The sequence below is a fragment of the Lutra lutra genome, chromosome 10 (assembly GCF_902655055.1).
Source record: "Lutra lutra chromosome 10, mLutLut1.2, whole genome shotgun sequence".
Taxonomy (NCBI): Eukaryota; Metazoa; Chordata; class Mammalia; order Carnivora; family Mustelidae; genus Lutra; species Lutra lutra.
Window position 1 is genome coordinate 19,046,823 of NC_062287.1, and position 27,178 is coordinate 19,074,000.

Sequence of the window (27,178 nt, forward strand, 5' to 3'; positions counted from 1 at the left end):
CTAAATGTCCTCATACCCCTTTCATGATAAAACCGGCTGTCACGGGGGGCTCCTGTGTGCAGGGAGCTTTCCGTCCACGCTTTTCAGCCCATGCACAGTGCAGCCCCAGCGGGGTAGTTAAGGGTGTTCAGAGAAGCTAGGGAACTTCATCGGAATTTCAGAACCCTGAAACATTGTACCAGTACTGTACCCAGTTCTATGTGTCTCTAGATCCCCTTGCTCTGCAAATCATCTCTCTGCCATGAACCTAAAATGATCTTTCGGCAGCCCCTGAGGCTCCCCCATCTCTTGGTGGCCCTCTGTGCCCCCAGGGTCGTCCTTACATCTCCTGGCTCTCAGCAATGCTAGCCCAGCCCAGGCAACCTCGTGACCCCCACGGGTCCGGGCAGGCATGAGGACGAGACGTGCTGTAGGACATCGTGCTAACCCCTGTTGGGCAGATCAGGCCGATAGTCCACAGCCTCGCCCTTCTGTCGTGTGTCCGGTTCGCTGGGTAGGAGGACTTGCCTCTGCGTGTCACCCTTGACCTACTAAGATCTGTTTGCAGTTGCTGTCTCTTGCTCCTTGCTTGCTGGGTCTCCTCGTCCTCGTGTCCTCACTTCCAGTGTTTCTTCCCCCCAGACTCACTTGCTCCCTGGCTTGGTTACAGTGCAGCCCTCCCCATCTCAGCACTGGCCTGTTCTAACCTCTGCCTCCTCCCCATTTTTCCTCCTTGCTCCCATTAGGATCTGTTTCAGGTACTGGCTCTCTGATTGCTTCGTTTACCCTTCATCTCTTTTCCTCTCCATCTTACCTCTTCCCCCCAGGCACCCTGGGTCTAGGGGGCTCCTATGTGTGTCTCTTTCCCAATGCCTTCACCCACGTGCCTCTCCATGGCGCTCCTGCTGTGTCCTGGCCCCTCCAGATGAGAGCACTGCTCTCTCTCCCTCTCCCCTTCGCTGCATCCTTCCTCCTCCCTCCCTTACTGCCATGCTTCAGGTGACCAATGGTCAAGGACAGCAGCTGCCTCTGGAGGGGTGGGGGGTGATCCCAGGCTTTTAAAGGTTGCATGCATTCTCAGATGACCTCTCATGCCTATCGCCTTTGTCCCCTTTGTCTCCTTCCCAGTCTGGTGCTGCTGGTTGTCCTTAACATAATGCTCTTCTACAAACTCTGGATGTTGGAATACACCACCCAGACCCTCACCGCCTGGCAGGGTCTGAGGCTCCAAGAAAGGTAATCCTTGCCTCTTCCCTGGGCCACCACTTCCACCCACCTGGTACCGTGCCCCCGCTCCTGCCACCCAGTCTCCGTGGGATGGCTCCGCTGCCCTTATCCAGTGGGTAACCCTTTGGGATGAGCCCATAAGTATGCTCTGAAAACTGTCCATGTAGCTTTAGTCTGCTTCTGACCTGGGGCACAGGGGAGCCGGGGGCATTGAGCAGAGGACAAAGCAGTCTGATATGACTCTCTGTCCTTTAGGGGTCTGGGAGCACAGGACAGTCCACTGAGCATAACTCCAGCTGCCGGGGTACCCCTTCTTCTGCCCCACAGGTTACCCCAGTCTCAGACAGAATGGGCCCAGCTCTTGGAGTCCCAACAAAAGTACCACGATACAGAGCTCCAAAAATGGAGAGAGATCATCAAATCCTCGGTAATGCTTCTTGACCAGGTGAGATGTCCCCACTTTGTCTCCTTGCCCTCATCTTCCGAAGATGAGCTGCTTCCCTGTGCCCTGGGAGATCTCCCCGTCCCGTCCCCATCCTCACCCCCACCCACTGGACCTCACCCTCCTGTTCATTCTTCCCCTGGGCCATCCATTGTTCTGATTTTAAAGTCATCCTGGAATGGGTTGTTGGAAACACAGGTGTTCTCCCCAAGCGATAACAATGAAATTTGCAGCAAGAAAGCGGTAGGTTAGACTGAAGAACTCCTTTATTTGTTCCCCCCTTGGTCACTCGTGGCCATCTGACAGGCATTTAAAGGGGAGAACCTCCTTTCACAGAGATTTGTCTTCCCAGAGGGCAGATGTTTCTAGTTCCTTTTGCTGTATGCCCCCCCGCCCCCCACCCTCAACACACACACACCAGCACACAACCCCCAACACGTCACTCTCCGTCAGGTGCACAGGTAGTCTGGGAAGATGGTGTTAGTACTGCGTCATCTCTTTGTGACATCTTCTAGTGTAGGTGCCTGTGTTCCTTCCAAACACTGCATTTGTTCATCCTTTAAGAAAATCCTTCCAGTGCAAAATCAACAAGTTTAATTTCATCAAAGGAGGGAGCTTCTCTTCCTTCCCCCAGAAGAAGTTAACATCTTAGAACTCCTTTGTAGTTGCCAAGACAGCAAGAGGCTAACTTTGCCCTCCAAGAGAATTAAGAACATAGACGAAAAATTTGTCCATTAAAATTTCTGTTCCTAAGGAGTTCTTTATGTTTGGTGGTCGGCCAGACTTGAGAGGGAATCCCAACCTTGCCACGGACTGGTTTTGTGACCTGGAGCAAGGGATTTAATATTAGTGACTTCACAGTTTCTTCCTTTATAAAATGGGAATTACAATTGTGACTTTGTGGAATTGCTGTCAGGATTTGAGGGCACGGGGGAGGCCCTCATTAATATTAAATCTTATTCCCCTTCATAGTGTGGTCTTAGCTGTAGATCGAGGAGAGAGCATTTTAATGTAGCTATCAGGATCCAATTTAATGTGTTCTAGAATATCATGTTTAGCTTTGGAGCCATGGATTTTTTTTTTTGTTTTTTTAACAAAAGGGGTAAATGGCATTGCAGGGGGCTTAGGAGCTCTGTGATACCAAGAAAAGTTGATCAAATTAAAGATACGCTTAGGAGAAGGAAGGATGGGGCGAGGAAAACAGGATAGGCTTCAGACCTCAAGGTCCAACAGGTAGAAGGATAGATTGAATGCTTGTGGGGCCCCAGGGGCTAGAAGTTACAGGGAAAGGGAGCTTCAAGTAATCAAATAAAAACAGACCACTGACAAGCTAGTCAGGAGTGGAATGGGCTATTTTGAAGGCTCGAGATTCTATCACTGGAAGTGCCCAAGGGTTGACCAGGTGGTATCAGATAAGAAACTTATGAATGAAGTAGGAGGCAGTTGGACTGAACGACCAGGTTCTCTTACAACTCCAGAATCCGGTGTCAGGATGGGGTCCCTTACATTGGAGCATGGGGCGGTCAGATGTATAGGGTGGAGGACTCAACTCTAAGAGCGTTAGGATAGATGTTTTGTTTCATTCCCTTTATTTATTTTATTTTACTTTTTTAAAGATTCTTATTTATTTATTAGAGCAATAGAGTGAGCTCAAGGAGGGGGAGCAGGAGAGGGAGAAGCAGGCTCCCTGCTCAGCGGGGACTCGATCCCCGCTGTAGGACTTGATCCCAGGACCCTGAGCTCGTGCCCTGAGCCGAAGGCTGACGCTTAACAGACTGACACCCCCCAGGTGCCCGTTTCATTCCCTTTAAAAGTAACTTCAGGAAGATTAATAACAGACCCCTATGGAGCATCCCTACAGAGCAAAGGGTATATAGAAGAACCAGAGAGAAAGAAGAAAACTAGATTAGGCAGAGGGACAGAGGATTTCAAAATCCATAGCCATGTGCCCATGAAATGTTAGCCAGTTGTCCCAGGGCAGCTTAGGTCAAGGTGGTATGTAAACGTGTTGTGGTATGACAGACCCATTAGGATTCTGCTGCTGGGACTCTGCCCCATTTAGACTCCTGGCCATGACCTGACAGTGTTAGTGTGCCTCTTCCTTCGTGGAGGTTAAGACATTCAGTTAAGGTTAATTCATGATGTGGGTACAGCTAGAAGCCTGCTCAGTTGTCGGGTCTCTGCTTGGCACCCAAAGTGTCTGTTGCTATCCACCACACATGAAACAAAATGATTACAGATGACCCTAGTGTGGAGTCCCAACAAGTGGTTTACGAGCGGCCAAGGAAAAAGGAAGCGGATGGTGAGCTAGAGAACGTTTGGACTTGTTCTGGGCCTTACGATGGGTGAGATTGGAATAGGCAAGAAGACAAGAGCCCTGGGCTGGGAAAATAAGGTGGCAAAATGCACAAGATGGGAGTATATGGTCTTCAGGCTTGATGGGCAAACCACCTGGAATGAGTAGAAGACAGCCTCGTGGGGCTCCTTATAGCAGTGGAATGCTTTGAGAAATTTTTTCTTTTTTGAAAGAGAGAATTTTTTTTCCCCAAGATTTTATTGAGTGAGAGAGAGAGATCACAAGCAGGGGGGAAGGGTAGAGGGAGAAGCAGACTTCCCACTGAGCAGGGACCCCTATGTGGGACTCGATTCCAAGACCCTGGGATCATGACCTGAGCTGAAGGCAGACTCTTAACCCCCTGAGCCACCCAGGCACCCTGAGAGAGAGAGAGAGAGAATTCTTTTTTTTTTTTCCCTAAAAATTTTATTCATTTATTTAACAGAGAGAGAGACAAGGAACACAAGCAGGGGGAGCAGCAGAGGGTGAGGGAGCAGGCTTCCCGCTCAGCAGGGAGCTGGATGTGGGTCCTGGATCCCAGGACCTTGGGATCATGACCTGAGCCAAAGGCAGACGCTTAACAACTGAGCCACCCAGGCGCCCTGAGAGAGACAGAGAGAATTCTTAATTGAGCAACACAGGGGCCACAAATCATTAAGACACAGGGAACCTCACCCCAAGGGTTCCCAGTGCTAGATCGGCTGTCGCCTTTCTGCTGGAGGCAGCATCCTAGGAGAATCCCCCTTGTCTTAGGGGTCTAGCTTCCTGGAACTCGATGTTGCGCTAGGGGACCTGCCCTTGGTGGGCGTGGTGGAGAAGCCCACTGAGGGCACCAACCCGGGGCTGGGTGGGCTTCCCTGTCTTCCAGATGAAGGACTCGCTCATCAATCTCCAGAACGGCATCAGGTCCCGAGACTACACGTCAGAAAGTGAAGAGAAGAGGAACCGCTATCACTGACAAGGCAGGAGCAGGGGGGGCTGCGAGAGGCCCGTGCAATACGTGTACATAGACCGTATAAATAGATATATATAAATATATATATACAGAATATAAATATATATATATTATATACAGATTTTAAAAAGAGATAATGCCTATGTACCAGGGAGAAGGAGCGGGCCCGCCTCCTGTGCTGGTCGGCGGAGGGGCCGAGGAGGGCAGGGACCACCTCTCAGCACCGACCTCCCCTGATCCTCCCCCCACCCCTGTCCCCGCCCTTCCCCTCCTGGCCCTTCCAGGCTCTGAGAAGGGAAATGTTGTTGAGCCAAAGTCATGCCTGTGAAGACCCTGGGGTCTCGAAGTCTCAAGGGGCTTAAGGTGCTTCATTCCCAAATCCCCTCTTGATTTGTTTCCAAAATAAAAGAGAATCTTTTCTTCCCTACCCCAGGCTTCCCCAGGTGTTCTCTTGTGAACAGGAAGCATCAAGGGCAAGAGCCCAGTCTAAACTCTGCCACCCAAGCCCCGCCCCCTCCCTCCCACCCCGCTGTCTATGGACCACGCGCCCCCAGCGAGGCGGAGGGCTGGAAAGCTGGGAAGGCTGCCCCTGTGGGACTGGGCCTTGAGCTGCAGGCTCCCGAGGACACGTGTGCAGGATGGTGTCCTCCTCCCTCACCCCTGCACCTTCCCCTGACCCCTGTAGGGTGTGGACCCAATAAGGGCTGGGAATTTCTTACTTTCCCACCCCCTTCCCCCTTCTCTCTGGTCTTCTCCCAGGCTGGATCTGGGTGAAGTGTCACTTTTTAGTGCCTAAAGCCCTATTTTTTCTCTGTGCCCTAAGAGCACATCGTTTATTAGCCAGGATGGAGCATTTTGGATCTCGTTAAACCCCTTTCCGAGTGGTTATGAGCCGCCAGACCTGTGGCTCTAATTTCTTCACTTTGAGCTGATAGTTTGATTTCCGGGACAAGTCAGGGTGTCCTAGGGGCGTCCGGGGTTGGAGGGAGGGAGTGCCCTAGCACTGTACAATCAGATCATAGGTTCACAGAGAACGCCGTAGGAGTAGTGAGCACCGATCTCCAAGCGCTCACTTGGCTGCCAACATCCTTTCCTTATAAGGGAAGGACTGACTTTGATTAAGGGAGACAATGAAGATACTCCGCACAGGGTAGGAGACCTAGGCTTTTGGAAGGAATGCATTTGGCAAAAGTGCATTACATTTGTGCAGGAAAAGGCCAGAGTGAGCCTCTGTGCCACGTGGAGGCCATTCCAAATCCCGTTCCTCAGACTTGGGAGTGGGAGCTGTGGCAGAGGAGGCAAAGCCTTCTCCAGCCTCTGGACCCAGAGAGGTACAAGACCACTCAGGAGGAGAAAGAAGACCTTTGGTTAGGAGAGTGAGTCACCCAGGGCCAGTTGGGAGTTGGCTCCCTCAGACGCGGGCATTTATCTGACCTTGCAGGGGCCTTCTGTGCACGATTAGCATTTTTCATTCATTTAACTGCTATTCCTCTGTGTAATGATCAGAGGAATCCTGCCAGCCCCTCGGATCCTCGGTTGGGAAAGGATCATACTAGTTTGGCCGGGAAGACTCTTCCAGATTGCTTGTTCTCCTAGGGGTCTCTTGACATAGGAGGTCAAAGGAAAGGAGGATTTTATCGCTGATCTAGCCGCAAAGAAAAGCAAGTCATATTCTTCTGTTGGAATGGCCTGAGCATCCCCCTTTGACAATCAAAGACAGCTTTTGACTTCTCAGTCTGAGAAATACCCTGCCTAAGGGCAGGATGGGAAGACAAAGGATACTTGCCTCAGGGGAGTGGGCTGAGAATCAGCTAGAATGGATATCCCTTCTCTAGGAAAGGAGATTCCAGGGCTGGAATCATGCCTGTGCAAGGTGCATGTGCCCACAGGTCACGGGGGGGTCACTCCTCATCCTTGTCCAGGACTTGGATCAGGAGACACTCCAGTGATGGTCAGGGCTTGTGGGCCCCGGGCCAAAGGAGGAGGAACAGTGCAGACTGCTAGAAATTTTCCTGCCGCAGGATCCAGAGGCCAACATTATTCTCAGAAACTTTTGAAAGCAAAAGTGATAAATTCTCTCCTTTATTCCATTCATAATTTAATACTTATTTAAATCATCCAGTTGTTGATGGTCCCGTGGTGGGACCTTTGGGGTGACTTCCAGTGGTTTCTCTGCTGGGAGGAAAGTGATGTAAGGGGGCTTGGCTGCACAGAGCTGTTCGCTTTTGCTTTACCTCTTCGGCCATCCCAGGGAGGAGGAGGTGACAGGAAGGGAGATGCTTAGTATATCCGAGGAACCCTGGGGGTTTGAACCCGGGACACACTGTGTACACATGGGGAAGGTCCCTCGGCCTACCTCATTCCTAAGAATCATGGATCTCTTGTGGGCACTCTGTTCTAATACTGTGTTTAACTTTCAAAGCAGAAGACCCAACACCTTTATTCACTCCTGAACAAAACCTTCTCCCCACACTCAGTAACCTGTCCAAGGAAGCGCACCTTTGCAGATTAAGTCTGGGAGTGAAACTGATCAGTAACATGGCAGCTCGAGCCCAGCAGCTTGGCTCATAGCTGTTCCTGGGAGCATGAGAACCACATCCTTTATGTAATTTCTTCCAGCCTGTGCTTTGTTTTTGTTTACGTAAGGACCCTGGTCATGTGGGAATCTTTCCTCGAGGATTCCTGGGGTCACGTTTGAGAGCTTGCATTCAAAAGATGCTGCAGCGTCTCTGACCAGGTGGCAGTGAGCTACAGGGTCTGTCCTTCCATTCCAGCTCCCTTGAAGGAATTATGGCCTTGGAGAACCCACTTACATCTGCAACGCCTCGCTTCTCCCCTTCACCTCCCTGGGACAAGGGCAGCAGGATCGGCAGCTTTAGAAGCTCTCTGTTAGAGCACTGGGCTAAGTTAGGAGACCTGGGCCCAAGTCCTGGCTCTGCTCATGGACAAGTCACTTCCCTTACCTGAGTTGCTGTATCCTCCTTTGTAACGGGAGGGGGGTTGAGCTGGACCATCTCTAAGATAGGTTCTAGTGTGGGCATTGTCTTTATTAGGCTGTGTTGGAGACTGGCAAGGTAGGGCTTTCTCAAACTTGGAGAGAACAAGCCTTCTGGGCTAGAGCTTCCTGGTATGTAGAGTAGTAGGGCAGTGTCAGGGTTCCTGGGAAATCCAGGATAGTTAAACTTTCTTCTTTATGAGCCAGCAGGACTAAGGAGGCCTAGTGAGGTAGGGAGAAGGAGATCAGGTGTGTTGTATTTCCCAGTATTAATCTAGGAGGGTGTGTCTTCCTTTGTCGCCCTAGTCTTAGTTTGGGAAGGGACTTTCTCTAAGCTAGGAGGAGGAGGATAATGGAAAGAAGGGCACCATCTTGGATTAATATAAGCTCATCTTTTGTCTCTAGGCTGTGAAGCCTTTCATCTATCCATCCTTCCTCCTCCTCACTAGAAGAAACACTGGAGAGAAGTCATTCCTGGTCCTAGTACTTCTCTTTTGACTCAGTTCAAACCTTGTTGGGGTTTTGATTAATTGTGAAGCTTTGGCTAAAATCCTGGGGTTGTCATAGAGCACTGACCCTAAGAACCTGGGATTACAGGAAGGGGGAGAGGGATCAAGAAACCTCAAGAAGAATGCTTTGCTAGAAATGGCTTCTCTCCCTGTCCCTGTCCTGACACGAGCTTGGACCATGTCTAAAATCATTTCTGGGCAGCATCTCTAGGGTGAAGTCTTGGAGAAAGGACCAGGGAGAAGAATCTTTCTGGACTGTGGTCTCAGAAGGCTGTTCTCTGTGCCATACTATGCTGCTGCTTTAGCTCTGCAGAACAGCCAGAGCGAGCCCCTTCCTCCCTAGGGCCCCCAGGTGGCAGGGCTGTGATCTCCCTCCCCACACCCCCTGGACCTCACCTGCCCACTCCAGTAGGAAACTTGAGAACCTGTCTTCCTGACTCTCTCCTCCCCCCACCCCTTGTCTCTAGGCTGTGGGACAATCATCCCATCCACCACTTGACATCCTTGACCCTCATCCCCCAATCTCCAGCAGGCTGGCCCCCCTCCCTCCACCTCTATGTTTTCTTCCAGAAGATGCGTTTTTGGGTCCGAGTGGAGCGTTTTTCTGGAAGGTCGTCTCTTAACACCCCCTGCTTCCCTGATATGGAGCAGGAATTTGCACAAGGTGTAGAGAGCACCCCTTCCCACCTCTCTGCCCAGCCTTGTTACCTCACTCCTGCTCCAGCCATGGCTGTGACGGGCCCAGCCAGCTCCCTGGCTCGGTGTTGGGTGCGACAGCTCAGGGGTCATGGGCATTGTTCTCTGTTGTGACTTGAGGTCCTCAGCAGGCCTGGGAGCCTGGACTGGAACCTTGGCCACTGGCGGGAAGCACCTTGCCGGCCAAGAGGAGCCGATGCCAGACGATGTACCCAGCATGTGAAAGAGTAAAGAATACTGTCATCTGTGCCCCGTGGCCTCCTTGCTTCTCACAACACAGTGAGACGCTGCAGAAACAAGATGGCGGCCTCCGCTCCAGGCGAGACAACTGGCTCTGTCTGGGGAGTTGGCCCTGGGCTCGGGTGCCACGTGCTGAGATTGCATAATGAAAGCAACCATTTTTGCCAACAGTAGTGTGGCTCCCCACATTTCCTTGTCCTGCACTCTAGGGCCAGACCACTCTCTGCATGGACCAGGTCATTTTCCCAAACCCATGGTGCTTTTCCCCCGATCCCCACTCAACCTAGACTCCAAGGTGGGGAGAGATGAGTCAGAGGCCCCAGGGGCCCCTGGATAATCCTGACAATGGGTGGAGTGGGTGAGGCAGAGGGAGCAGCCCCCAGCACCTGCATGGGGCCATATATGGGAAAGAACACCGGTCGACTGCAGTTGAGTTGTCTGGCCTCTGTATTTGGATCTAGAACTGTACTTTGCCTGGCGCTGTGCGCAAGGTCTGAAAACTTACCTGCTATTACCTAGAACCATACACGGCTTCCCAGCCAGATCTTCATGTAAAGTAGCTAGAGCCATGGAAGTACAGTATGAATTAAAAGAAAAAAGTATTGAACTACAAATAATAAATGGTGTGTGTGTTTATTGCTCGATTCATTAGTGCTCATCACCCCAAAAGGTTTTGGTCCTCCCAGATGTGATGAGGGCGTGCATGCATGTAGAGGTGTGTGTGCGCGTGTGTGTGCGTGCGCTCATACACATGCTCAACGTCTAGGATGCCCTTTCCTGGGAAGGCAGGCAGCGTGATAAGTCAGATGGATAAGAAGTCTTCGAATCAGACCAGAGTATGGATTGCAGCAACACTACTTTCCAGCTGTGTGACCTTGGTCCCCATCCATTATTCTAAGCCTCAGTTTTTTAGAGATAATATAAAATATGTGTGTGTCTTTTTTTTTTAAGATTTTATTTACTTTATTTATTTTATTCATTTTTTTAAAGATTTTATTTAAGAGATCACAAGTAGGCAGAGAGGCAGGCAGAGAGAGAGGAGGAAGCAGGCTCCCCACTGAGCAGAGAGCCCGATGAGGGGCTCTATCCCAGGACCCTGCGATCATGACCTGAGCCAAAGGCAGAGGCTTTAACTCACTGAGCCACCCAGGTGCCCCAGTGTCTGTGTGTTTCTTCATAGAGTGGCAAGTACTATACTAAGAAAACTTTTTTTCCTTATTAACTGTACTTTTCTTTGAAAGATTTATTAGTGGGAGAGGCAGAAGGAGAGGGAGAGAATCAAAGTGGGGTTCAGTCTCATGACCCTGAGATCACAACTTGAGCCAAAACCAAGAGTAGGATGTTCAACCGACTGCCCCCCCACCCCAGGAGCGCCCAGCAGTACCATTACTGTAGGAGCCTATTATCACATGCTGTGACTCCCAGGGACAACATCTTACTCAACTTTTCCCTTTTGTGCCTTGGCCCTTCCAGGAAGGTGGACATCGGGAGACTGCTTTGCCTTCCTTGTTAGCCTAGACTGGTTGAGGAGTCTGGCCCCTCCCCTCATTAGGCCTGTCTGTCTGGGAGTTACACCCTCACCACGTGATGGGAAACTTACTGGGTGTCCGGCGGGAGGGAAGACTGGCAACTCTTGCATTCCTTTGGCTTGGAGAGGGAAGGAGGGCTGCATCACACATTTATACCGTTTAGTTCTAGACTGCTAAATGCATTTTTTGCTCTGCGGGAAGATACCACCGATGGGGAGTTAATGGAGTTGGCGCGGGCTGGGGAGGGAGGTAGGAGCCATAGTACAGACAGCGGATACACACAGCCAAACCAGAGCAAGTGCGTTTAGAGACACTTTATTGACACAAACAGGGTATTTCCTGAAAAACACTACCTACTGGCGTTAGGCTGCGGAGAGCGTGGGCGATCAGGGCGATCAGGAACGACGTTTCTAGGGTTTGGAAAAAGCTTGGCTGTGGAAAATCAAAAAGCAATAACGAAGAGGATGATGTGGCAAAGAGATGCGTCAGTTGTGGGACTGCAGGAGTTGGTGGATTGTGTTCGATGCTGTTCCCAAATGGACGAGCGCTCGGGCTCCCGCAGCGCCCCTGCCCAGCGGATGCAGCGGGGAGAAGGCTGTTACCAGCTTTGAGGCTTAGCTGGCCTAGGAGAGGGGTGGAGTCTGATCTACCACAATTCAGACTTGATTCATGTGCTTATCTACTGGGTCCTACTCTAAACTCAAAGCAAGCGAGCTCAACATGAGTTATCTACCATGCCGGACTTTCAGAGATGAGGAAGAGCTTGGCTGATGGTATTTTTCCGACCTAAGGCGGCGGGGCACCCAGAGGCTTAAAAGCCTGGTGCTTGAGACAGTGCGTGCGGAAACGCAGGCGAGATGGGCGATCGGAGGCTGAACACACCAGTACGACTCAGATACACTCGCAGGGACGAGGCGAACTCACTGGCGTAGGGACCTTTCATTTACAAAAGGAGGGGAGGGGAAGGCTTTTTGTTGGTGTTTTATTTTTCCCTTTCTGTGTGAACTTGGGAACCAAGGTCTGTTCTGAAATGGGTCTGGGCTTGCATCTTCCCACAGGGATGCCAGTCACACAGCCTCTGCCCCCTGGCGTCAGGTAGGTTCACAGATCCGGGGTTAGAGGTCTTTTACTTTTTGATCTAGTAGTTTTGTGGGGGAGGGGAAGGACCTCCTCCTGCCCCTCAGCCATCCACTGCCATCCTCGTTTCTCCAGCACATTCCTGCTTTGAGAAATTCCCTTCCTACTAACCTGTCTAGTTGGGCATCAAAAGAGAAAAACTCAGAGAATCGGCAATCTGGGTGTGTGGATGTTGGGGGATGGAGGAAGTAAAGGAGAATGCTTTTAAACAGATGGAAAGTAAAGGCTGGGGGAGGGACTGTCACAGTATTAACACGCAGGAGCTGGGGCTGTGCAAGAAGACCGAGCTGGCAGTAAAGGTCAGTAGGGCAGGGTGTCTACAGCGCCAGCCGAGTTGAGCAATCAAGTTCTTGGCTGTTCTAGCAGTAGGAAAAGAAAAACCAGAGCCAGCCTGGCCTGGCCTTCAGCGAATTGTGTTATTGAGGGATCTGTCGTGGGAAATACGCAGCACCAAGACAACAGGTGGGGTTCCTCAAGTGGTAATAGCCCTTGAGAACATTTCTAAGCCCTTTAATAAGAACAACATGCCAGACGAAGCTTCCAGAGCAATGCACACTGGTTCTGGCTCCTCTAGGAATATGGGGAGGATCTGAAGCAGGCTGGGGATCACGGGGTTTGTAGTCCTGATCAAGCCTCCCGGGAAGGAGCTGAGTTGCCATTCAGGAGAAAGAGTGATGTGCAAACCAGCCAGAGAAGGAAAACCGAATCAAGACAGATTCTCAAAGCATCATGCGAGCACTGCTAAGATGCAAAGCGGCAGAGGAGCAGTCGAGGGTAGGGTGAGAGCTGTCCAACCCCTGCAAGAGAGGCGGAGAGGAGACCAAATTCAGCCGTGAAAGAAAGCAGCGGCGGTCCGGGTGGAAAAGGAGCGGGGCCAGGAGTCCAGAGAAGACCCGACCGCAGCTCCGCACTTCCCAGGTGTATGAAGGCAGGATGTGGTAAAGCTGCTTGGCCTCAGACAGCCTCAGTGTGCTCGGTAGATACCTGGGTATGGTAATACCCACGGTAATACCCGCCTCACAGGACTAGCTGTGGAAGAGAACTAAAGTATTGGAAATGAAAGTGCTGTGTAAGCCATGTTGCTCTCACGGCAGAATTAAGGATGAGAGGGGTGGAGAGGTTAGAAAAGAGAAAAGAATTGAGAGGCTTCCTTGTAAAAGATAAAGAAGAGGAGAAAATGATAGGTGCCATTGAGTTCCTTAAAAACCACTCAGGAGGGGTGCCTGGGTGGCTCAGTGCGTTGAGCCTCTGCCTTCGTCTTGGGTCATGACCTCAGGGTCCTGGGATGGAGCCCCGCATCGGGCTCTCTGCTTGGCAGGGAGCCTGTTTCCCCCTACCCCCCTTCTGCCTGCCTCTCTGCCTACTTGTGATCTCTGTCTGTCAAATAAATAAATACAATCTTAAAAAAAAAGAACAAACCACTCAGGAAATACTTGAGTTGGGCTTTTGAAAAAGGACAAAGGCAGCCATCATGTGTACTACTTGATTAGGAGTCAGATGCATGGTCTCCTGGAAGCAAGAGGAGGGTCGGCTGGTCGGAAGTAGCTTGCTTCTGCTGTAAACTTGGCCATCCACCAGCCACGGGACTGGAACTCACAGGAATTTTTTTTTTTTTGTAATGAGGAACTTCCTCATTACAAAGTACAAAAAATGGTCTATATTCTGCCGCCTATTTCAGAGGAATTGTGTGGGAATTTACCAATGAGAAAGGTCTTGCTTGAGTTTACTGAAAGTATTTTCTTCAATAAAATTGGACTCTTGAAGATGTGAACAAGGACTTGTTTCAAGCAGATCCTCCCAAGGATGGAAGAGTTGAAAGATTTGTTGGGTGAGCCCCAGAGCCAGTGGAGTGTGCTCTTTCCCTCACACATTTCCCCCGGATCTGAGGGACATCTCACTGCCTGGGCCCTGCTGCCGCCATGCTTTCATATCCCATAAAGCAGCCTTCCCCTTCCTCCTCACTAGATGCCGAAGGACATCACACTTGGACCAGTCAGTTGAAATGAAATGAGACACTGACTCAAATTTTTTCAGTGTTCCTCTGCTATCCCAAAATCCAGAAAAATACCCAACAGCGAGAGACATCATGGATTCGTGGGTGGAATATTTGGAAGTCAATGAGCCCTGCCCGTCTCTTCACTCATTCACGTGTCATCCATCTAAGACTAAAAAGCACATTTCTTAGTTTAAGTATTCCCAGAGGCAATGTCCTTCTGGAAGATTCTTCATGTTCACTGAGGAAATTCTTCCAGTCCACCCCATGTCCTACTCTGGGCCTTTCAGCCGGATTCCAGTTACCTGATGCTATCAGAGTTAACCTTAGCCAGGCAATCCAAGCCCACCCCCCAGCCCACCCCCGTGCTTGGGGATGAGGCATGGCCACAGCCAAGCTCAGTTCCAAGGTCTTTTTAAAAACAAAATCATCCCGTCTCTGAAAGTCCCGACTGGAGAGCATCTAAGGCTTATTATGCCCCAGGTTAGCCTCTGAAGTCTCTTACTCATTTGAGCCCAGTCTGGAGTCCCAGTTGTCTCCTGTGAAATGAGGAATAATACTGATCTACAGGAATTTTGAGAGGAAGAATTTAGGAATTTCTGTTCCAATGCCCACAGGGAAATAGTGCTTCCCAGCGATCTCAGGTGGGTGCTCCCCTTGGAGGGTGCACCCGTGCTACCCCAATAGGGTTATGAACCTGTTGCATGACTTTTAAGAGCCACTTCTGTCTTTGGCTTCTTGAAGGACTGAGCCCCGCTTAGGCCTTAGAGACCTATCGGGATCGAGCCCTAGAGTACCAAGTTCTGAGCACATTTTGGTCCAGGCTTAGTAAACTTTCTATCACTGAAGAACCTAGAAAGGCATGCTTTGCTCTGATGCTCTAGTCAGGTGGGCCAGGGACTTGAAAAAAACTGGCTTCAAGGAATCCCACTTCATGACACTCTTGCTTTAACCCGAATTAATCATTCCTGCTTCCTTCCATGAAGACATCCATTCACTTGCAGCAATGAAGGACGAGCCAGTTCCAGCCAGTTAGGGACAGAGGGATGTGCCATCTCCAGCATTTGTACAGAGTCATTTGGAGCCCAGGGAGGAAGTCTGGTTGGCATGGGAGCTCCTCGCTTGAAAGCTAGAACAGGGTGAGTTTGAGTCCACATAGAAATGTTGGCTCCTCGGTTCTGGCAAAGTCTTAGGGTGTGCAGAGGTCTGATGGAGTTAGGAAGTCAGAGGTGAAAGTTCAGACGTGAGCAGATATGAGTGACTAGAAGGATGGATGCAGGAGACAAGCGATGTGGCCCCTGGGGCACCCTTCTGATGCCGTTGATATCATTGAATCTGGAATATCCCGTCCCTCGGGGTCCAGGCCACCTACCAACGATAAAACAACTCACTGAGAATTTCCAGCCTGGCCCAGTCCAGCCCAGCCGAAGACTCTGACCAAATCCACAATCCTTACAAAGGAGGGAGTGGGGGAGTTTTTGTCACGGTGGGAAAGACGTTCAAGTTGCTCCAACACTCAGGCCAAAGCAATTCACCTTCTGAAGGGCTTGATGTAGAGCTTTGTGACCTGGGTATCATTGACTTCAGGTAGTACCCTGAGGGCGGGGACTCTGGATAGGGTAGAAATCTAAGGGGTCAGATGTAAAGTCACTTGGGTGTGGATGGACACAGTCACTTGCACCAGCTGCCGTCCGGATGCACTGTCCCTGGCCGTTCCCTGTACGTCACCCCAGGCGCATGCCTCTATTCCTCCACAGGTACAGCTGAACTCTCTTTGTTCTCGGACGGGATGGCAAGGTAGTCAGACCTGGAGGAGGGCAGAAGGGAGGAGAGAATCAGTACTTTCCTACCCAGGGGTGGGAACCCAAGAAAGGGGAAGGAGCCGGGCACAGGAACAAGGATGTCTCCAGAACAGCTCCGCATTTCCTTCTGCCTCTGTTTCCCAGAGAAAACTAGAATGCCCCATTCAGCGGGGACTAGAATACTAGACATTGTCTATTTTTTTCCCCTTCCCCTAGCAATGCATGAATCTTCTCATTGATCCACATGGGTCTCAGGCTAAAATGTTGACCACACTGTGGGGTGTGAAATTATATTTTATAGTTGCTTTAATGTCCATTTCTCTGATTACTGCTAATGCTGTAGGTTTTTAAGTGATTCGGGTTTCTGCTTCTGTAATTCATTCATGTGCTTTCCCAGTTTTCCTGTCTTTTTCTCATGGATTTTTCCTTTTCTTTCCCTTTTCCTTTCCCTTTCTCTTTTCTTTTCTTTTTCTCTTGGTTTTGTTTCTTTCTTTTAGGGGGAGGGGCACCAGGAGAGAGAGAGAATCAATCCTGAAGCAATCTCCCTACTGAGCATGGAACTCAGTCCCAGGACCCTGAGATCATGACCGGAGCCAAAATAGAGTCAGCTGCTTAACTGACTGAGCCCTCACCCACCCCTGGATTTTTCTTTGCTGGCTTTGTGTCTTGAAAATATCTTCTCTGGGTCTGTGGTCTCTAAACTGATTTTCATAGATAGTGTCATGAAAATTACCCTTCTTTCCTCTCCGTGCCTTTTGCATTTTAAGAAATCCTCTTTCCTAAGGTAATGAAGACAGTGTCTTCTATTTTCCCGTGATAGGCTTTTTAAGTTGTATATTTTACCTTGTCTTTAAATCCACTCACAATTTACTTCTGTTTAGTAAACAGAAGGGGGAATCTTTTTATCGTGACCCATTTGGAGGGGGGCTCTCGGCTTTGCTCTCTTCGTGCTGCATGCCTAGGTCAGTACGGATAAACTCTTCTCTCTAATAGCTCTATAAGAAATCTTCATGTCAGATAGGGAAAGTCCTACCAGCCACCTTCACTAAATAGTGCTCTTTCTTTGAAATAGGCAAACGATGGCTCATGAGCTGAGAATGATCAGAAGGGTTGCCCACCAAGAAGCAAAACCAAAGAATAATACACAACAGAGATCGGGTGGAGAAAAGAGTCACAATCTGGGCATCGCTTGGTTTGGACTAGTTTTGGCCCTTCGGTCTTCCATATGACTTTTAAGATCCACTAACTGAGTTCCTTGAACAATCCAACAGGGGTTTTGGTGGAAATGTCATTGAATTTACAGATTAAGTTCAGAGAGAATTGCCATGTTTGCATCAGTGAGGTCTGATTCTCCCATTTACTTAGGTCTGAAGTCTTCCAGTAAAGTTTTGCAATTTTCTGAAAGTTCTCACACATTTTCATCAAATGTATTCCCAGGTGCCGGACAGTGTCTGTTGCCACTGTGATGGAATTTTTTTTTCAAATGTTCTATTTCAATGTTTTTCTAAATGTCTGTGGTTGGACTACAGGTGGTTTTTATACTTTTGTGTTTTGATTTGTATCTACCCTCCTGTGGAATGTGCTCACGGGCTCTAATGGTTTGTCCAAGGCTTCCCTTGGATTTTCTATGTAGGTGGTGGGGGAAGTTATGGGCAGGACGTGGCTGTTGGGTGACCCGTGAGCTGGACTCCAGCACTCAAGCTGCCCACCCCCCAACCCCCCCACCCCCTGCCGTCTTTTCTTGGAGTGTGCATTCTGCCTACCTTCCCCACTCCCAGAAGCTGTCCCAGGGACACTGTCTGAAGACAGTGATGTGGTGTTGAGACTATCTGGACAGTATATACCCGTCTGAACCCAGTTAAGGCCTCTGTCTACAAAAGCCTTTAAGATTCTGGCAGGCTTGTCCTGTGGCTGCCCAGGAAAAGTCGTGTAAGTAATTTCCCTGGTTTAATTCCATCTGGATAGGCCTGCCTCTTCCTTCCATCTCTCCCTGCCCTCCCATCACACCGGGGAAGCTCCAGAGGGGGTTGCCAGCCAACAATAGATAATTATATTGGGTATGAATCATGATATGGTGTCGTCCCTTACAATTTTTACTCTTTTTTTTCCTCTGTATTTACTTAGTACACTCCCTAGGATCTGCAAGTTAATATTGAACAGAAGCCAGCAGACATGTTTCTCATATCATAGGCAGTTCTAACCCCGCTGGTATTTGCTGGAGGTAACCTGAGTAGCCGCCCTTCTTTGGTTTAGGGATGACTGGTGTTTCGGTTTAGTATTTATGCTGCGCAGGACACGTCGTGCTTCCTGGATCTGAGGAATCTTTCCTCAGCCACTGTATCCCTGAATATCATTTCTCCTCCGTTTTGCCTGTTCTGTTCTAATGGGTATTCTCATTTTCTTCCTTCATGTTTCATTGTGATAGCCCATCTTTTTAGATCTCTGGGCTTCGCTCTGTACTGCTTAATTATGTTGATGCCCTGCTCGTCCGTATCTAATCTTCTGGTGAACCCCTCCATCACATTTTAAAATTTTATTGATTCTACTTTTCATTTCCAGATTTCTTAAATTATTTAAAATCTGCCTGTGTGTGGGGTGCGTGGGTGGCTCAGTCGGTTAAACATCTCCCTTTGGTTCACGTCATGATCTCAGGATCCTGGGACCGAGCCCCGCATCGGGCTCTCTGCTCAGCAGGGAGCCTACTTCCCCCTCTCTCTCTGCCTGCCTCTCTGCCTACTAGTGATGTCTCTCTGTCAAATAAATAAAGTCTTTAAAAATTAAAATGAAATCTGCCTGTTTGTTTTTCTTAGCAACTGACTCTATTCTTATGCTTTTATTTTATTGCCTTAACTCTCTCAAATGAACTTATTTTCAAAATTCTACCAGGTCCTGTGTCTGAAGTTCCTGGGATTTAATCCTGCCATTTGTTCTTTGTCTTGCCTGTGCTGGCTTTTAGCTTTGGATCAGACTGTGAAATCAGATCCAGCCGTGCTTTACGCGGGGAATCCTGGTAAGCCTCAGCTGAGAGAGGGTCCCTTCAGAATGGTTTTCCATTTGCTCCTATATGGTTATCACTGTCTGGGGACTAATTTTTTTTTTATTAAAGATTTTTATTTATTTATTTGACAGAGAGAGATCACAAGCAGGCAGAGAGGCAGGTAGAGAGAGAGGAGGAAGCAGGCTCCCTGCTGAGCAGAGAACCCGATGCGGGGCTCGATCCCAGGACCCTGAGATCATGACCTGAGCCGAAGGCAGCGGCTTAACCCACTGAGCCACCCAGGCGCCCCTGGGGACTAATTTTTTAATTGAATTTCTCAGCTTAGAGGTTCCTGGATCATGCAGGTAGTATAAATTTAAATCCCAAACGTGGTGACTGCAGGCTTGTGGTTACTAATTCTCAAGAATCTTTTGTTTCTCTTTGGGAGTCAGGCCAAGACAGGTAAGTTTCCTTGGGTTTTTCCACAGGCTGGCAGACTGATTTTCTCATCTGTCCTTGACATGTGTTGTAGCCTTTGGAGGATCCTGGCTCTGCTGGGGGCCTCGGTTCCAACTGTTTTTTGTGCGGGCCCAGTTGTAGGCCCTTTCTGTCCAAGCATTAAAACCTGAGAACCTAGGTTTCACCAGGAATGACAATCTTCCCCAGCATATCATTACTTTCTATCCTTATATCAGTTGTAATTTTTACTTTCCTGAGATCATAGCATCATCTAATATACTTTCTTTTTTTTTTTAAGTTTTTTTTTTTTTAAGATTATTTATTTATTTATTTGACAGAGAGAGATCACAAGTAGACGGAGAGGCAGGCAGAGAGAGAGAGAGAGGGAAGCAGGCTTCTTGCTGAGCAGAGAGCCCGATGTGGGACTCGATCCCAGGACCCTGAGATCATGACCTGAGCCGAAGGCAGCGGCTTAACCCACTGAGCCACCCAGGCGCCCCTCTAATATACTTTCTTTACCAAACATTTTTAGGTGATCTTATCTGCCTCCAGTTTTTAGGATATCACCTCTGCATTGTGGCTAGCGTTGTAAATCTATGACTGTTCTGTGCTTTCCTCTCCCCAAATTAACAGGCCAGAGCGGCCTCTTAGACCCTCAGACCCCATCATTTCTCAGATGTGCTCACTCCCGAGTGACTAGGGCCTTGATGAACATGGCCACGGTACGGTCTGGACCTTGGAGAATGAGAGGCCCTACTCTGGGTATTCAATTGCTGCTGAGCTCCAGGGCAAAGATCGTGTGGCCCCAAGCTCCTTAGCCAAGAAAAGGTGGTGCCCAGATGGCGTGATGAGCTCCGAAGTGTACAGCAAATGGCTGAGTGTGACAGAAAGAGCACAAATGTTTGGAATCAAGAGGCCTAAAACCCAGCCTCTCCTCTCATTATCTGTGTGGCCTCCGCAAGCCACTTAACCTCTATGAGCCCGCTTCAGCCTCTGTAAGATGATCATAATAATGCGAATTTCGTAGGACTGAGATGGTAGCTTATGGGTCTCATTTTACATCAAAGATTAAGTGTCCCTGTCAAGAGTTAGCAGGCACGAATCAAAACTTTGCTTTGCCTCTTATAATGATCTTGGGCAAACTCTCCCAGGCTCAGTTTTCTCAGCTCTTAAATGGGTGTATCGATGCTGCCTACCTTGAAGATCATAGTGAGGAGAGCGGAGGACCATGTCAATTGCTTAGCACCTCGACTGTGAGGGCAAGCGCTCTGAAGGTGCCCGCTAGCCTTATTTTTGGCATCTTTGAACTTACGCGTTTTCTTGGGCTGCCTCTTCGGCCTTTGAGACCTTCCTGTAGCAATATATCATCTCGATGAGCAGCCACAAGGTGAGGAAGACTAGGAGGATGTACATCATGATCTCCGAGACCACAGAGGTGAAGTCTTCTCCAGCTGCAAGGGGGACAAAGCGTTCAGAATATGCATGCCCAGCAAAGCCAGAGCTGTCACTGGCTCCAAGATATATGAGACCTATTTTTAAGTGTCACTTAAATAAGCCCTGGGGCTAAGGAACTCGAGAAGATGTCAGAGAGATTTAATACCGTCCAACGCTCCTCTCTGCTCGCTCGCTCACCGACTTCCTTCTGGAGTGGGGGATGTAGAGGAATGGGGAGTGGAAGAAATCACAGAGCCAAGGAAAGAATCTGGGAACCGAGTGAGAGATAAGAACTGGGTTTTATGTGAAGAGTCATTTCCCTTATTGGGGAGATTCATCTCCCTAAAAGGTAAGGCCAGGGTAACCGTTCCCACTGTGACACTATGTTCCAGAACGTCTGTCTGGGTGAGATGTGATGGTCTACACAGAGGTGGGGAATGTGTCTAGTTCAGCCACCTTGTCCTTTGACATTAGAGTGGCAGAGGGAGAGAGCGGGGGCCAGAGCTGTCAGCCAGCCCCATGAGCTGGGCATGTTCTCTACAAGACCAGACTGGAAACAGGGTCCTTCCCACTGTCTTCCTTCCACGTCATCCCAAACCCAAACAGAAATGAGAATTGGAGCATTGCGTGTACTAACTGGGCTTTCTGAAACACAAAACTGATCCTGCCTTTGTTATGCTTAGAACCTTTTGTGCTCCCTGCCGCCCTCAGGAGAAAGACTGAACTCTGAACGTGGCACGTGAGACCATTCATCTCCCGGCCCTGTTCTCCTCATCGCCATCCGACGCACGGGCAAAACTTCCGCTCCCATATACACTGTGGTCTTTTGGGATCCGCGGACATCTATCCAAACCCTTTCCTCTTCCTCGATGGGACTGCCCCTCACTCTGCTACCTCTGTCTCAACATCCCCTCCTGCTTTTCAGTCCCCCGACCATTCTCCCAGATGCCACCAAAGGCCCGGGCTGAGAAGCTTTCCTCAGCCTCTCATGCAGAGGGTGTCCTTCTCTGCGCACTTGTCCTCCTCATCCATCGTGACACTCCTCAGGTTGTACTGCCATGGGTTTCTCTGTCTTCCCTACTGATGGTGGGCTTATTAAGAACATATTTTACTTATTTCTGAATTATCAGCCTGTTGTCTAATGCCAGAATAGTTGAAGTACTCCGTATTTGTTGAATGAATGAATATAAATAAATATTGATCTTTGTTTCACGGCCAACCAAAATGACAATTAAAACAAGCTCCATGGCGAGTGTCCTGACAGATCCTCCTTTCTAGTGGGAAGGAAGGTTTTAGCTACATCTCCCATTGCTAGCTCCTACCCATATATTAGATTCATGGTCCCTGGTTATTCACAGCCCCAGTCATCCATAAGGCCTCACTCATTAGCTCACTGAAAGCACAGAATAGCCGTTGCCAAGACCCTCAGCTCAGAGAAGCAGTCTAAAGGCTCCACGATCATCCAGGTTTCCTGGATGCCGGACCTCCTGGAGCTGGAGGTCAGAGATGCAGCCTGAAGCCCAGAACACCATACACATCAAATGTCTTTTTGTGGCCTTGACACTACCTGATTTAGGACATATTCATCTTAAAGCACGCATTGTATTAGTGCAATAGCCCAGAAGTAGTAACACAAGAAGGTATCTAGGCTCACTATTTTTACTCACTTCTAGGTAAAAAGACTTCAGATTTTTGTCTTAGAGCCAGGAGGCCAGAGCTTAGGGTAGGATAATTTCAGCTTGAACAAAGAAAACCAGAGAGATTCTGGGAGACTATAGGAATGGAGGACATACAGTGGGGCATGTCATGATGGGACATGTGACTCTGAGCCTTATGAGACCAGTAGTATCTGGGGGGGAGGTATTCTCGGAGGCTGCCAGGGGCTCACTGAGGAAGAGAAAGAGAGGAAGAGGAGGGAAGGGAAGGGAAGGGAAAGGATGGGGAAAGGGGAGTGGGAGAGGAAGGGGAAGGAAAAGAGAAGGGACGGGGAAAGGAAGAGGGAAGAGAAGGGGAAGGGAAAAGGAAGGGAGGGGAAGAGAAGGGGTGGGGGATGGGAAGAGGGAAAAAGTTACGAAAAGGAGAAGAAAGAGTAGCAGGGAGTGTGACAGTGGTAGAAGGAGAAGATGCCATGGACATAGAGCTAGCCTGGTGGGCAAAAGATCTGGCTTGGAGTCCTGCGTCTGGTGCTAATTTGCTTCACATCTCTAGGCAAGCCCCCTCACTGATCTCCCCACCACAAAATGAGGGACACCAGGGCTGCATCCTCCAGGCAATCACCGAGGGAGTCATTTCTACTGACACACGCCAGACCTCCCTCTGACCCTCCGAACTCATACCCACAAGAGCGGTACTGAGATGTCCACACGGAAGACAAGCCCCCCGGGCAATTCCGACACCTGCTCTTTGCTCAGAACCCCTGCATGAAATGAGAGCCAAACGTCCTTCCAGTCCTAGCATCCCAAGAGGATCTGTGGTTCCAACAACAAACTTGTTTTCCTTCTATTCTTACCCAAGCCTGGCTCTGGCGCCCAGCAGGCAGACTGGTTCAGCTTTGGCACACCTTCCACTGGCTGCGTGAGGGTCTCTGGAGGCAAAAGCCTGGGAGCGCAGTGGGTGCAGACAGGCACCTTCCTAGTGCCCGGCTGTCAGCAGCCAGCAGTTCCCCATGGTGAGCAGCAGAGGGCGCCAGCCCCTGCTCCCCGGGGAGAAGAGGTGTGTAAACAGAGAGGCTAATGGAACTTCTGAACAGAAAAATACCTTAGAGAGCTTCCAGGCCAACACACTCATTGTACACAAGAGGAGACTGGCCCAGAGGGGGAAAATGGCTCATCAGGTCTAAACGCCAGTGGTCTGAGAGTGCTTCTGCACGTTCAGAACTGACCTATCTTCCGTTTGAGTCATAGTGCCCACATCAGGACAAAATCATGACCCCTCTTGACCTGCCATTCGCTCTCAAGTTTGCATTATGAATTCTATCACAATAACATGAGAAAAACATACACTTGTGGTTTGGAAGTTGAGATTCTTGGAAATCCTAAGAATGCCCTATCTTGACTTTGACCTCTTCTTTCATGTCCCACACCTTTTGCCTTCTCACCACCCGGCATCTTGAGGCAGCGATAAAGCTAAGAAGATGCTGGAAACAGACTGCCTGAGAACAGGCTAAGAGAAATGGAACCATCATTGAACCTGGATGAGCCCACGTCGGGCTCTCTGCTTAGCAGGGAACCTGCTTCCTCCCTCTCTCTCTCTCTGCCTGCCTCTGCCTACTTGTGATCTCTGCCAAAGAAATAAATAAAATCTTTAAAAAAAAAAAAAAAAGGAAGGAAGGAAGCACAAGGACTGTGCATGAGAACACTCAAACTTCGCCCTGGATTCTGGACTGGATTAAAAGAGAAACTTTTGAGTTCGGTTGATGAAAGGGCTTCCCCACACCTCCCACCCCAACAAGAAACTAGCTGTGGGAAATCTGAAGATTTTAAACTAAAGACTAGAAAGTTTGTTCTCCCAGTTGAGAATGAGGTTATGTAATAAGAGATGCTGGGGATGGGGAAGGAGGAGATTGCTTGGGTGATTAATTGGGGGGAGGGGAACAGAAGACAAAAGCCTGTCCAACTTTGGTTAGAGGAGTGGTTCTCAAAGTGCGGTCCTCGGCAGCTGGGGCATCTCCTGGCAATTTGTTAGACGTGCAAATTCCCAAGCTCTATCTACAGAATCAGAAAGTCTGCATTTTTAAAAGTCCTGCAGGGGATTTTGAGGCTTGCTGAAGTTTGAGCACCGCTGGTTCAGGGATGTATATGGCTTACATACAGGAGGGTTTGAGGACCTCTAGATGACCTCATGAGCATTCCCTGTGCCCAGCGAGTCAGGGATTCAACACAAGCCAGAGAAGCAGGTGCAGCTGATTTGGCAGCTTTGGGCTTTATGGAGGCTGTCCTCCTTCTCTAAGGACGAGAGTTAGGGGATGAAGGAAGAGGTCATTCTCCTGTCATCCCTGAGCCTTTCTGCTCTGAAGAAAGGCACAGAGAGGCAAGCTATCAGGCAGTTTGCAGGAAACTGGGCGCTACAGGAAGACAAGTCAATGCTGACAGTTTTAGGTATCGCCACTCTCGATATATGGGTTTTGCACTCTGCAAGGGTGTCATTTGGGTGGAAGCCCACTGTCCTCCCTCCCCCAAGAGCAGGGCACCCTGGAGACCCTGCGCCCCAGCCTCACCCTCCTCGGTGACTCGGAGGGGGATCAGCCGTGTAGTTTTCACAAAGGGCCGATGCGCCTCAAAAGCAAACTCCCGGGACACGTTGCAGGTGTAGAGGCCAGAGTCATTCAGAGTGACGTTAAGCACAGTGATGGACACGTCCTGTAAGTCTTTGCTCCCATTCCATTGCAGACGTCCCTGGAAGGGACTCTCCACCTCCTGCTGGCCGTTCCGATACTCGTAGATCTGCAGGTAGAGAAGCAAAAGAGAGCAGGGTCGGGAGAGAAAATTGGGTCGGAGAGCTGGGATGGGGACAGGGCAGGGCAAAGGAGAATGGTGCAGGGACAGGGAAGAAAGGGGACATGGTTACAAGGAGATCCCAAGAATAGGAGTGGGATGAGGCTCAGAGAAGGGCAGGGAGGAGAGAAAGGCAGGGAAAGATGAGCAAAGGTAAACAGGTATCCGGGCATCTGGACAAAGAAAAGCAAGAGGCAGAAAGGAGGAGGCAGGAAGAAGGCTGGCAGGAAAAAAGAGGTGCAAAGGAAGAACACGAAAGAAGGTGAGTGAAGGGGATTCCTAGGTGGCTCAGTCAGTTAGGTGTCTGCCTTTGGCTCAGATCATGATCCCAGGGTTCCGGGATCGAGCCCTGCGTTGGGCTCCCTGCCCCTTCCACTCCCCCTGTTCATACTCTCTCTCTCTCAAATAAATAAAATATTTAAAAAAAAATTTTTTTTTAAAGGTGAGTGAAGCATACAGGAGACCGGGAGGGGGGAAGTTGGGAGAAAGAAAGAACTGGAAGGAGACAGAGAGCAAGAGAGAGTGAGATGTGTCACGGGGGCAGCCGGTGAGGAGACAGAGCAGAGAGACCTAGAAAGGCGGCTTCCTGCGTCACGAAGACATCTGAAAGTCTTGGCCTCAAAACTTGCCTCTCTGATCTGGTTCTCACTGAGAGGATGTGGTCGGCCTGGGTCAGGTCACAGGAAGGGGACCGAGGACGCAAAAGGTGTCACAGATAAACAGAGCTGCCAACTGATATGCACACCTCAGGTCTTTCATTTTAGGCTGAATTATAAGTGAAATGTGGTCTCAAAACTGGTTTTCTCAGACACCCCCTCCTCCTCACTCTCTCCAGCTCTTTATTCTCTACAGGCGTGCTGTCCATTCTAGTCTCCACTTGGCACGCGTGGCTCTCTACAATAAAAATTAAATAACTAGAAATGAAATAAAATGTAAAATTCAATCCCTCCACTGCGCTAGACACATTTCAAGTGCTCAGTGACCACCTGTAGCCAGTGGCTACTGTACTGGACAGCACAGATAGAGCATTCCCATTGTCGCAAACATTTCTAGGAGACAGCGTTGCTCTGTATGTCCACTACAACTTTTTAAAGTTTCTTTTCTTCCTTCTGAGTCAACTTCTACTCATTTTGGGCAGCCATGGAGGCCGAACTGGGGGTTGGCATAGAAACAGGCCTGAGGTCAGTGGGAGCCTTCGCATCCAGCCAGACATCCAGGTTCCTGTAACCTGGGGACTAGTGTCAGTCACAGTCAACTCTGGGCGAAAAACTAAGATTTGGGGGACATCTACTGGTTCCGTTGTTGGCTCCCAATTGAAGCAAACACTCAACTTCCCCCTATTATTGTCGCCATGAAGTCTTTGTAGAAAAGAAACTTGTCTGCAGGAAGGTGGGATAGGGCAGTAAGAAGTGCCTTGTGTCCCTGGTTCGAATCTAAGCTCTCTTATTAACTTAACTTCTCCGGGCCCCAGGCGCCTCACTTATGGACGTATACCTCTTCTCTAGCAAACACTTAAATCGTGCTTCCTATATCCCAGGGCTATTCTAAATAGCCTTAAAAGTTAAAGCTAACAACTCGGAAGGTAACAATTCTCTGAGGTAGCTGTGGTTCGCACCCCCATTTTAGAGATGAGGATGCTGAGGCACAGAGGGGCGAAGCAAATTGTACCAGGGCACATAACCCAGAAGTTGTGGAATCGAGACTCAAACCGAGGCAGGCAGCGAGGTCCCGCGGTCAGCGAAAGTGTGAGTAATGGGCATCCCCGAGTGGGTATTCAAAGCGTGTAACAACCATATTGGCAGTGGCGCCAACCAATCAGAACTGAAATTAGCCACAGCACGGGGCGGGGCTTGGAGGCTCCCTGCTCTGTCAGGGTGATCCCTCAGTCTCTAGAACATGGGGACGTCCGGAGGTTCCTAGTGGGACCCGTGGTGGTGAGGCCACTTGGGAGGTTAGGCATAGCTAAATACCCACCA

At 49.6% G+C, this 27,178-nt stretch overlaps 2 protein-coding genes across 19 annotated transcripts in view; one reads left to right on the forward strand and one right to left on the reverse strand.

The window, feature by feature from the left end:
• Positions 1 to 9,988, forward strand: part of GRAMD1B (GRAM domain containing 1B) — a 183,689-nt gene extending 173,701 nt beyond the window's left edge. For 11 of the 12 annotated variants that reach the window (XM_047690882.1, XM_047690887.1, XM_047690873.1 and 8 more), the window contains 3 exons: positions 1,108 to 1,215; positions 1,534 to 1,651; positions 4,852 to 9,988. In XM_047690882.1, the coding sequence (XP_047546838.1) occupies positions 1,108 to 1,215; positions 1,534 to 1,651; positions 4,852 to 4,941 (316 nt within the window). In that variant the 3' untranslated portion in view covers positions 4,942 to 9,988. The remainder of the gene's footprint in view (positions 1 to 1,107; positions 1,216 to 1,533; positions 1,652 to 4,851) is intronic. The other variant, XM_047690874.1, reaches the window with a different exon arrangement.
• A 1,220-nt stretch (positions 9,989 to 11,208) lies between these two features.
• Positions 11,209 to 27,178, reverse strand: part of SCN3B (sodium voltage-gated channel beta subunit 3) — a 34,368-nt gene continuing 18,398 nt past the window's right edge. For all 7 annotated transcript variants that reach the window (XM_047693257.1, XM_047693256.1, XM_047693255.1 and 4 more), the window contains 3 exons: positions 24,926 to 25,151; positions 20,588 to 20,726; positions 11,209 to 15,844 (listed from right to left, as the gene is read on the reverse strand). In XM_047693257.1, the coding sequence (XP_047549213.1) occupies positions 15,781 to 15,844; positions 20,588 to 20,726; positions 24,926 to 25,151 (429 nt within the window). In that variant the 3' untranslated portion in view covers positions 11,209 to 15,780. The remainder of the gene's footprint in view (positions 15,845 to 20,587; positions 20,727 to 24,925; positions 25,152 to 27,178) is intronic.